This window comes from Bombina bombina, chromosome 8 (assembly GCF_027579735.1).
Source record: "Bombina bombina isolate aBomBom1 chromosome 8, aBomBom1.pri, whole genome shotgun sequence".
Taxonomy (NCBI): domain Eukaryota; kingdom Metazoa; phylum Chordata; class Amphibia; order Anura; family Bombinatoridae; genus Bombina; species Bombina bombina.
In genome coordinates, this window is record NC_069506.1 from 152,212,035 (window position 1) to 152,224,810 (window position 12,776).

The following is a 12,776-nucleotide window of genomic DNA, read 5'->3' on the forward strand; positions in this document are numbered from 1 at the left end:
CAGGGACACAGTGGCAGCTTGCTTCTTGAATCTCTCAGTCACTCAGAGTCATTTTCCCGGTACTAAGCGGCATCACGAGGGAGTGGCCACAACCCTGCGAAACCTGGAGCCGCATGTGTCAAGGAGGAGTCAGGATCAGCATTCATCTGTCCTACTCCTTCCTCCCCGCAGCAAAATGGGTGGCGGACACTGCAAGGGCCAGTCACGGACACCAGTGTCCGTGTACGGACACCTTGCCTATCCCTGATCACGTGGACCAAATATTTTTTATTCAAAATAATAAATGTTGACTATTTATAATATTTGTCTGTGTTATCAGATAGGATTATTGTTACTTCTTTGAAAATAAACAGCCATTTTGTAACAAAAATGTATTTCTTTTCAAATAGATTAAGTTAAAGTGTTTTGTTTGTTTTTGTTCAATAGTTTGTAATTTTCCTAAACCTGGGGGATAAATAATTGCTTAGAAAAATCAACAAATCTGAGAATGAAAATCCATTTACTGCGTCTGATCATTTACAATCATAAATTAAATAATAGCAGTAAAACCCTCATCTGTTATGATTTACTATATGCATGTTTAAAGGCTCACAATAAAATAGAGAGGTTGCAGAATGCAGATTTCTTAACAATGAGATAACATTTTTACAGGCATTGTTCCTTCACATGTTTACATGTTTTCTGTTAGAATGTGCAATATGTTGCAGTTCACCTTTACACACCTTTTCAGCAAAATTGCATAGATTATTATAAGTAATAAAAATGTGATATTTTATCATCAGAAAAATATTATTATTGAACATTAAATTGTGTTCAACAAATTAAAAGCTTATTTTCCAACAATGTATATTCAATGTATACTATATATATGCATTTTGATTTTTAGGCTTATGAATGTGTGGGCTCATGAATTTCTATGGAATTAATGCAAACTGGAAAAAGAAATTCACTGTTAGAGAAGCATTTCATATTCAAGAAAAAACTAGATTAAAATAATATTTTTAACTAAAATCTAAATCCCCCCCCAAAAAAAAAAGTATTATTGAGACAAATATTTAGATAGCTGATATTTAAAAAAAAAAAAAAAAAAAAAAAAATATATATATATATATATATATATATATATATATTTAGACATAAGTGTTATTTACTTACATGTTTTTGGAGCTGATGAGCTAAACTGAATTCAATAACAGTTCCAGATAGTTTTATTGACCTTTTGGGAGGAATTTGGTGAGGAGGACATGGAATCTTAAAGGGAAATAAAACCCAAAACTTGATTTCATGATTCAGATAGTGTAAAATTAAAACAAATATTCCCAATTTACTTCTATAATCAAATTAACATTATTCTCTTGGCATCCTTTGTTGAAAAGCAAATTGTAAGTGTACACATGACTGGAGAAATATACACCGCAGTTTTACAACTGAAGTAAATGGCAGCAGTTTTTTTCTGTTGTGCACTGCTCCAGAAATTTCCATTCTTCCTATCTAGATATCTCTTAAACAAAGAATACTATGAGAATGAAGTTAATTTATTAACAGAAGTCAATTGAAAACTTTTTGTAAAGTCTATGAACTTTCTGAAATAGGAAAGAAAAATCTTGGGTTTCATGTCAACATACAATAAATTAGCTTATCATTATTATATTGTGAAAAATAGATTGCTTTTAGTTTGAAATTGGGTTGTATTATGTATTTCAAAAGCTATTAGAAACTTCTTGCAATGCTGGAATAATCTGCTTCTATAATCAAATTTGCTTTGTTCTCTTTGTATCTTTTTTGAAATAGTAAATCTAGGTAGGTTTTTAGCATTCTTTGGCAGCAGTGTTTGTAACAATGTATTGCAGAGCCTATAACAGTGTCCCTTAACTGGACATATCTTAAAGGGATATGAAACCTACAACATTTGCTTTCATGATTCAGATGGACCATGCAATATAAACAACGTTCTAATTTACTTCTGTTATCTAATTTGCTTTTCTCTCTTGGTATCCTTTGTTGAAAAACATACCTAGGTAGGCTCGCAAGCAGCAATGCACTAAAGGAAGCAAGCTGCTGATTGGTGGCTGCAAGTATTTTCCTATATAATATGTTCAGCTATCTCTAGTAGTGCAATGCTACATAAAATAATATTTCCCAACAGCCAATCTAAGCAGCACCCATAAATAGAATAAAATATTAAAGTGATGTGAAATAACAAAAGTGAGAAAAAAAAGAGACTAAAGACAGGAAATATCTCCCAGAGCAAAAGTCTTATTTAAAGGGACAGTATACTGAAAAATGGTTTTTCGCTTAATGTGTTTACAATTGCTTTTTTTTACCAACTGCAGAGAAAAATTTTATGAAAAATAGCTTTTTATGTTTTTTTGTGTATATTAAAGCTCTGATTTTGTGTTTTGAAGCCACAACCTAATAAAATGGGTTGAGCTTGTAGGTATAATCAGATCTCATTACTGTATCACATTATGTACATATACCTGCTTCTTTATCTTATATCTTTCCATAAAGCAATTACCAGTACTTGGAGAGAACAATGGAAAATCAACATTGTATTACCTTATCTCTGCTATATCCCACTTGGAGTGTAGTTTCTTCTGCTGGCTGTGTTTACAAAGCTTATCTATAGCTGGGACCTGCGGCCACAAACTTTCAGAATAGGTGGGGATACCACAGGCTAAATCAACTATTTCAAATGCCAATATAAGGTTAAAGGAGATACTTGTAAACAATTTAATACACTCCAGCAGGTAAAGTGGATCATTGGGAACAAATTAAAGGGGAGAAATATTTTGAGTAAACTGTCCCTTTAACGTCCCACTATTGACAAATACAAATATGTGAATCAAATTTGGTAAAACTTGTTTTATTCTTCTCTCTTCAGCACAGTTCAGTCCTGCAAAGACATATGAAGAATGGTGGGCATACAAAGAGGCTGTCCAAGGTAGCTTTGTGCCAGGTATGGGAAATGTATTTATCTTGTTTACTGAATGTTAGAGTATTGATACTAAATTCCTTATGCAATTAGGTGGATGCTACTGGATTCATTCATTTCTTTGTAATTCATTGATTTTTTTTTTTTGTCATATGGCAAATGTCAGCTATATCAGCCCATGGGGCCGATTTATCAATGTCTGTCCAACATGATACGCTATAGCGTATCATGTCCGACAGACATCGCTGAATGCCGACAGTATATGCTGTTGGCATTTAACATTGCACAAGCAGTTCACCAGAACTACTTGTGCAATGCCGCCCCCTGCAGATTTGCAGCCAATGCTAGCAGGGGGTGTCAATCAGCCCGATCGTATAGGATCGGGCGGATTGATGTCCGCAGTCTCAGAGGCAGCAGACCAGTTATGGAGCAGCGGTCTTAAGACCTCTGCTTCATAGCTGCTGTTTCCGGGAAGCCTGAAGGCTCGTGCGGAAACATGGGCTTCAAGCTACATTCGGAGCTTAATAATTTGGCCCCTATATATCCAAGGATGTTAAAGTATCAAATAATTAAAGCAATGTATGGTATGTCATGCAATATATGTTAATAATATCATTTTAAGATTATAGACAATGAGCAGAGAAATTATTTTTTCTAGCATTTTTAATAAAAAACATTGTGTATTTAGTTCACATCCAATTTCATACCTATATTAATATTGATATCTGAATATGAGGTGATTAGGGAGTACACTGTTATTTTCTGAGAGAACCCTAAAGTTTTTTCTTCTATATGAAATACTTGTTTTATAATGCAACAGTAACACAGTGATGATATTTATAGCCAGATATATCCGCAGCAGAGGTTACATGCATTGCAAAACCTTTAACTACAGAATGATCCCTAGGGAATATGATAGCATATGGCTGATTTTACTTTTGTCCTCTCACTCTCCATATAAAAAAAAAACTTTTGAATATAAAGGCATTATGGGACTAGAATAACCCTCTAGGTTCTCTGTATAAATAAATGGATACAGTTTAATTTCTGCAGTCTAGGACACCGGTCTAAATGAGACATATTTTTGACAGATTCAGTTTTTCTGCTATTTGAACTCCTTTGTACTGAATTACTTTAGTAATTTGCATATCTTAATCCTCAATATACAAATTACTTTAATACAACTACATATTTAATGTATTCAGTGAGATATGATATAATCAATAGTCACATTATTAACACAATTAAAGAACAGTCAGTTAGCTACTCATACAGATGTAAACATTTGTAGATCTTGATGTCTTTTGTAATATTATGATCAAAAGTAATAGCTTGAAAATTCTGTATTTAAGAACATCTGCCGCCGCCATCTCTTCCAGAAGAAAATTTTAAAGAATCAACAATTATTTAAAGTTAAAATGTTCAACATTTACAGCATGATCGCTGATATGATTACATTAACTTTTTGTTAATGACTGTGGGCCTGATACTCAAAACCTCGCCACTCAGGTGAGATGATCTATGAAATCTCATTGATTCAGCTAGACACTTAACAAAATGTAAAATCACAAATTTTATCCTGAGAAATATTTACGTTGCTCCGTAGTGTTCTTTATGTGACGCAGTGACTCTTACATTTCAATACAATGTTTAAAATAATCCCAGAGACTTTGTGTGATTTCTCTCCACGCTAGCGAGGTTTTGAATATCAGGACCTGTATGAAAGTTTCACATTAATTTCTTAATTGTAAAATGATATTCTACTCTAAGTAATATTTGCTGTAAAATATTAAGCATGTAAAAATAGCAAAAAACATCAGATTCCATGGTAAATGTTTAAGAACGCATATTTATTTTTACATAACCCAGGTATTCTTCAAATGCTCCTTGTAGTTTTACCTACCGTGTATTTTGGAAGTCTGTTTCAAATATTTACTTTGTTTTCTCTGCTAATCAAACTAAATATATCATCACTATAAATACTGTTCTCTAGTCCCCTCACTGTAACTACAGTTTATGGCTATATAGCATCAGCCTATACAGTATCAGCATCAGAGGGGCATTAAAGAAGATATTCTTTATTGCTTGTAAAATAGAACACTTTAAAATGTTTTACAGTAAAAAAAAATTCAAAACAGCTGATCCTACACTAAGGAAAATATAAACATTTTTTGTTTTTATGCCTGTGGGGTACATGAACATTCTACATATAAGCCATTAACACCCAGTTCTACACAGATATGCTCTTCGGCTTTAACATAAAAATAAACAATTTAAACATTACCTATTTCCATATGGTTAAATAGTTCTTTTTCATATGCATAACAATATTTAGAGGTTGTTGTCCCTGTTTAAGCTTTCAGAGCTGAAACATTGTTTGTGCATGTCATTGTTAAGGTTTCAGATGTCTACTTTTTGACCTAATTTGAGTACAAAAAAAGAAAAAAGAGAAACACATGCTCAACTGAGAATGAACTTTCATGTTTCTGTGAAAGATCAGTGCCAGTCAGGGAGCAGCCTCTTTTAGCTCATTATGCTTTCTGTAGAGGAGAATTATCCTGTAGCATTTCAGTTTGATCCTGCCAAAAAGAAAGTCCACCAATAGAGAGAAAGCTACAGACACCCCCCCCCCCCCAGATGTTCATGTGGGCCTTCTCAGTGCCATTGTTTGTTCCTTGTTTTGTGCTTCTCTTTCTGTAAATATGTGTATTATGACCCAGGGAAATGTCTCCCTAAAGTTGATGGTAAAAAACCCTGATTGGGCTTACTGCTAAATGTAACTGAACAGAGCTATCTAAAACAAAACCAAAATATAGTCTTTAGGGGTACATTAAACACTTGAAAAATAAAATATGAAAAGAATGTTGTAAAAAGATAATAAAATCAAATTACGGTTTAGAAACAAACATGGAGAAGGAAAATGGCAACGTCTCTGAAATACATAGAGTGGTGTAACCCATCTTTAATAAACCTGCTTTATACCGATGATGAAATAAGCTCAGACAGCAACTCTTCAATCCCTTGAACAGCGCATAAATATTTGAGAGAGTCAAAACCAAGAAAGGGAACGCTATATAACGCAACTCCACAAACGTTCAAATTATATATTTTATTAACAATGTCATATTTTTTGCTCTTAATATTATAATTCCATTCTTAACTCAGGAACCTCGGGGGCATATAAAAAAAAAGGGTAATAAACTGTTATTCTAATCCTTTGGGACAAATAAAAAAAAGTAAAATATATTTTTTGTTTAGTTTTTTTTACAATAAAGGTTACAAAGAGAGAAAAAACAAAAACAAATCTGATAACAAATTGAAATGTGGTTTACATTGCATGCTTAAATCGAATCATAAACAATTTTTTTTTACTTTACTGATTCTTTAATTTTGTAATCATCATTAAGCTTTACGTTTTTCTGCGAATGGGCATACTAGACAAGCCTAGTGATTCATGTCTGTTGTTAAAAACAAAAACTGACTTCAAAATCAGACAAATATTTTGTCTTAAAGTAAATTCATATACAATAGGGGGCTATTTTTGACCGATAATATAATATAATGTAATGTAATATTATATTATATATTAAAATATATTTCATACAATAATAACATTGTAAAATACCATATTTTAATTTATCATTTTACTGCCTTGATAAATAACCTTTAATATAAATGTATTTCTATGTGAATCTTACGTATGCAATTTTGAGTAGGATAGACTTGCCTTTGAAAAATTAGATGTTTCTTCCATTAATTTCTTCAATACAGCTTTAAAGATAATTCTATAGCTTAATAATAGAGATTAATTATCATGATTCCATAAAGATTCAACTAGACTATTACTGTTCATACATTCACTGTTGATGTAGTAAGTAGTATAAATGCAAAAAATAATGCATCTGAAGGTAAAGATATCAGGGGCACCTATTCATTTTTTTCAGACTTCGTCTGTGTGCATTCAAGAATGATAAGACTAACTCCTATATGCTTTTCTTTAATATTTAATGAAATCTCAGCTCAGCCCCTCCCCCTCTCTACAGTACAGTGACAAGGAGTCATTAGCAATGCGCATTTCAACTAGTGAGTGGGTGCGTCTGGTAGGAAACAAACACAATTAGAAATAGAATTTGTGCTTGGACAAATGTACATATATAATAATATGGATATTTTAACAGGTAGAATTAGGCAGACAACAATTACATTAATTGATAATGTGAAGCAAATGCACCCAGTGGGGCGTGGGATTGTTTGTAAATAATTTCTACCTATTAGAACATGAAATAGAGATAAACCCACATATAATTGCATTTCCATTTTACCAGGTTCTAAGCCTTTAACGGATGTATAGAAAAGCAACCTACATGGAATTTATACTCTGATGTTCAGTGTTATAGAATGTTTGTAGGAGATTATTTCTTAGTTGGTTTCTTGTTTTATAAATTGTTCCAGAGCTCCTCAATTTTCTTCATCTGTACCCATAAATAAACTTTTACACAGCTTAGAAGGCCCTTCCCTCTCAACATTGAGTCTGTCAAGTATAGGGTTAAATTAGTCTGAAGCTTAAAAAAATGGACTGTAACAGTTTGGTATTTTATTATAAATGTTTAATTGTGTATAATAAAAACAACATTTTGTATTATTATTTTGTTATTTACTTGTCCCATATTCCTGTAATTGATATCAGAAAGCTTTCCAATTCCCACCAAAGTTGAAAGTGCAGACTCCAAACTTCAGAAGCTATCTTCCACACAAGAATTATGTGCAAGCTATCTTCTTACTGCTATATTCCATACAATAATTGTTTCCTTATTAATTTATAGATGTCCTTAGCTGGCTTTAAAGGGACACTGAACCCAATTTATTTCTGTCATGATTCAGATAGAGCATGACATTTTAAGCAACTTTCTAATTTACTCCTATTATCAAATTTGCTTTGTTCTCTTGCTATCTATATTTTAAAAGCAGGAATGTAAATCTTAGCAGCCAGCCCATTTTAGGTTAAGCACCATGGATAGGGCTTGCTTATTGAAGGCTTACATTTACCCACCAAAAAGCAAGCATAACCCAGGTTCTCAACCAAAAATGGGCCGACTCCTATGCATCACATTCCTGCTTTTTAAATAAAAATAGCAAGAGAACGAAGAAAAATTGATAATAGGAGTAAATTAGAAAGTTGCTTACAATTTCATGCTCTATCTGAATCAAGAAAGAAAAAAAATTGGGTTCAGTGTCCCAGGAGTAAATTAGAAAGTTGCTTACAATTTCATGCTCTATCTGAATCAAGAAAGAAAAAAAATTGGGTTCAGTGTCCCTTTAAGAGAGGAGATAAAATAAAGGAAATCTTGATTTCAACATGGTGGCATCTATTACTTTATAGAGACTACTGGGCTCATTTATAAAGCTGCATTTCCAGCCTCATTGTTTTTTTTATCCCTTTAAGAAGCATTGTAGCTATACTTGACAAGTAAAAAGTATTTTTGATATCTTGAATCTCCAGATTTATAGTAAACTTTGGTTTCGTGACACACCTTCAGCTGAAACGTACAAAGAAATTATATTTTTGTCTCTCATACACTGACAGGTAAATGTGACAAATGTTTTTTTAGTGTTCAAAAAAAAGATCCACCTTCAAATCTATCTTCAAGTTATTAGAAAACCCAATGATAACCCATTTGTTTTAAACTCTTCCAGATACATTTGCACCACAAATCCCTATCTATATATTGAATTTAAACAATTCAACACTGGTATTCCAGTAAATAAGAAGAGACTTGTCTGGCAGCTTTTCAAATGATTTTAGGTTTTTTCAAATGAAATTGCTTAGGCCTGTTAAAACATGTTTGTAAACCTCCCAAAAGAAGTGAGCAAGATGTGTGTGTAGCGACCCAGTGGTATTTGGTGGGCAAAGTTGTGACAGAAGAAGCATGTCAGGTTGGGAAAAGCTGGAATGCCAAGAGCATAGTCAGGAAGATAGAACATTTGCCATGACATGGGAAACTATAGGAGGCACAATGGCTTAACCTCCCAACCTGAAAAAAATCCCAGTCTGGAATTGTTGGGTGTTACGTTTTTTCCCTTTTAAAATGGCATTTCTGAGCTCTTACAATGATTGTTTTCATTGTTAAAGGTTGTGCTTGTGCGTAATTAACATTGTAATAAATACATTTTTTAATAAAAAGTTAAAAATACAGTTCAAGTCATACTTTTAACTATGCAACTTGAACACAAATTAAATAGATTATGTAATTGTTCATTTATAACTGAAATTATGTGTTTGGAGATCGAACGTATATATAATTACTGAAAAACAAACAACTATTAATTACATGCTGTATGGTGTACAGAAATTAAACACTGTTACATAAATTATCTAGATGAAAAGAACAACATACTAACAATATATAATTGAAAAACAATATCTATAAGCTACTTTACATAAATAAACTATTTAATATGATACCATACTTCTGTAAAAGTAATTTATAAATACCTATTCTAAATCAGTATCTTTTGGTGTCTCACTCTCTGATTAGACTGTGTTCACAGATTTTCTGGTTGTGGGTCTCTGATCTTTAGGGACTTCTTCAGGACTGGTTTCTGGACCAAGGTTTTCTCACAATCTTCAAAGACTCCACTCCGCGATGTCCAGGACTGCTGCCCCTCTAAGTTTCCCATCTCAAAATCTCCAGAACTGACGCTTCTCCAAAGTTCCACTCGCAGCAGTCTATACAAAATTAGTTTAAAAGGAACACTCAAGTCTTAATTAAACTCTCATTATCCCAATAGATCAAGGAATTTTAAACAACTTCCTATTTCACTTCCATTTTTTTAATGTGCACAATCTTTTATACCCATACTTTCTGAGGCCCCAGATTCTACTGAACATGTGCAAGAATTCATGATATATATGTATATGCAGTTTTGTGATTGGTTGATGACACATCACATGATGCAGAGAGTAGAAAAGAACTTCTTTAAAATTCATAAGAAAAAAATAAATACACCTAATTTGAAATTCAGACTAAAGTCCTGATGATCTAAAGCTCTCGGGGCTGGCGAGATTATTTAAGAATGCTCGCTAGTACTTCTATTTCCCTTGTGGAATGTTCTAAAGCCACTTTTTACCTTGAAAACAGGGTGTCTCGTTAGTGGACGTATGCAGCATTTTCGTATGAAAAATGCACAATGAAATGCTTATTTTAAATTCCATACAAAATGAATAATTGAACCATTCACACAAAAATAAACAGGGAAAATTGTATTGATAAGGTGTATCAAAAATCGGAACAAAATAGTTTATCAAAAACAATTTATATGTTATTTACACAGGAATAAATCTTATTAACTATGCACAGCATACATAGTAATTTAAGAACACTGAATGTGCAAAAACCAATCAAGAAATTAATATTTATACAAAATACAAGGCATAAATGTTGCTTTTTGTAAAGTGGGCGTATATGAAATTGTCTCTTTAATCACAGCGTAATTCTGTAAAGATTTTGGTACTACAGATCTCACAGTTTTTCTCGCCGACTAAAGGGTGGCAAGTTTTTTTTCAAAATACTCAAAATACTTAAGACCCTAATAGACAAAAACATGCATATGAAAATATAGGCGATTGTAAGATGCTATACACAGAAAGCATTGTAATGTGATTTATATTGGATAAACAATTGCATTTTTAAAGTGGGCCCCCTGCTCGCTGCTAACTTAGCTCCATGTTGCAAAGTTTCCCTTTCCAGCGAGCTCCATTAATTTCACTCGCAGGGTACTGCCCCTTTTTTACCATAATTCCACCAGGGTAGCTCCTGCAAGGGATGGCGAGAAAAATCACGTCTGAAATTGCGAGGTTTAGATCATCGGGCCCTAAGTGTTTGAACCTTTAACTGTACACATATAAAACTGATTTGACCAGTCCCTCTTCCGGCCAACCCAACATGTCTCTTTGGGGGTAGGGGTCAGATAGTTCTGGGCACCTTGCTGTCTCATAGCTGCACCTTGCTGTCTTATAACTGAACATATACTGTACTTTTAGATTTGGGTTCTCAAAGGATTGTTAGAGCAACTAACCATTAACATATCTAAGGTAAGGAAGTAACTATTGTTTTCTTCTTGCATATAAATAAATTAAATATATGCACTGTCAAAACCTATGTGAATACATTTCATACATAATAAACAATTTCTTACACCTGAAAATGAATTTAATATAGTTTATAATAAACAGCAACTCATCTTCCTGATTGCAATTTTTTTAAAGGTATTAAAAATACCTGAGCTGCTATACAAAGTATAGCAAAATAAAATGTAGATCCCTGGTCTAAATTAGTAAAATATTTCACTAGTTGGCTTATATGAGAAGTTTACAACTTAGTTGTCCATGCACTTTTGACACAGGAATTCCTTGTCTATAGTTAATGTTCACCCTTGGTTATAATACACGGACAGGGCTGCCTTCTCTTTAAAAGTCTATAATGATTTTTGGTAAAATTCTATGCTATGTAATAATGTTACCTAAGACACCTAATAGTTATTTATTATCTGTATTAAAGAGTAATATGTCACAATCATTTTTAGATACTGCTCTTTCAAGACTGATTTATAACTGCCTTTTTCTCAGTGGACAACTGGCCTTTTGCTAGCTAAGCAATTTCGGCAAAACTTAAAATTTGGGTCTCATAAGGAGCAAGTATAAAAACTTTTGCCTGACTGTATTTCAGGAAGCTTTAAATATAATTTAAATGAATATGAGCATACCATAAATACTGTGTAATCAAGTCATCTCACTGTATCTGAGAACAACAATGACATTGCTGTACATTTAACTCCACAACATTCATAGAATGCACATAAAATCATATACTGAAAGAAATTTTCAGTACCAGGAAGTTAGATTAAAGCTGCCAGGAAGATGCTGCAGTGCCAACCAACACATGGTTCTTTACAACTTGAAATTTCTAGATTTGGAACTGAGACACACCTCCTTTACTCTTTCTTGCCCTAATTCCTCACAAATGCACATTCTCTTCTGCCCTCTTGTTTTTCCTTGGACAACATCCCTTGCTTACTTTTATCTGCCTTACCTTGCCTTCTATAGCATTTTCTTCCTTTGCCTAAGACAGAGCATCCTTCTGACTCTCTAACACGTATTGTACATAATCCCTCCTTACCCTCTCAACTCACAGTTAACACATTTTGTACAATCAATGAATTCAATACAAACAACATAACAAAATGTCTCAGTACATACTTTTTTGTCTAAAGGAAACATGCATACATTTCTACACATTGCTGTATATGGTGGTACCATTAATTACATCATAGGTGATATCATAAATACAGCACAATGTAATCTGAGATACCATAGTAATACATTTTCCACTATAAATTATCTGGTGTGTAGGATGATGGTATGGGTTATGTCACTAGTGAACCCCTTGATGATGTTGAAGGTGAGATCACTATTGATGTCATTGATGATGTCATCAACAATGTCATGTGTGATGTAATCCATGATGTCATTGATGATGTCATGCAAAGCACCCTGGGTTGGTACCCTCCATCAAAGTCAGATTTCTAAATAGGCCCCACAATGGCATGCTGCTCATGGCCTTGGGGCAGCATCTGGGCAAGAACTTAGCAGGACAGCAGACTCCTCCTCCACCCTTTTATTCTACTATAGGAGAGGTAATTATGTTCTGATTAAACTAGGACCAGGGATGTTGATCTGTGCTTGGCAATGTTGCAATGCTGACATTGATAGAGCTGAAACACAAAGGGGGTAGTTATCAACGTGTCAACTTTCCTGCCTTCGCCGGCCCAATACGCCCGCCTA

At 33.4% G+C, this 12,776-nt stretch overlaps 1 protein-coding gene across 1 annotated transcript in view; it reads left to right on the forward strand.

The window, feature by feature from the left end:
* Positions 1 to 2,868: 2,868 nt before the first annotated feature.
* The window catches only part of LOC128638900 (carbonic anhydrase-related protein 10-like), a gene marked incomplete at its 5' end in the record, with an annotated part of 449,343 nt that continues 439,435 nt past the window's right edge, over positions 2,869 to 12,776 (forward strand). Inside the window, one exon of the mRNA XM_053691030.1 lies at positions 2,869 to 2,959. Coding sequence (XP_053547005.1) covers positions 2,869 to 2,959 — 91 coding nt within the window. The remainder of the gene's footprint in view (positions 2,960 to 12,776) is intronic.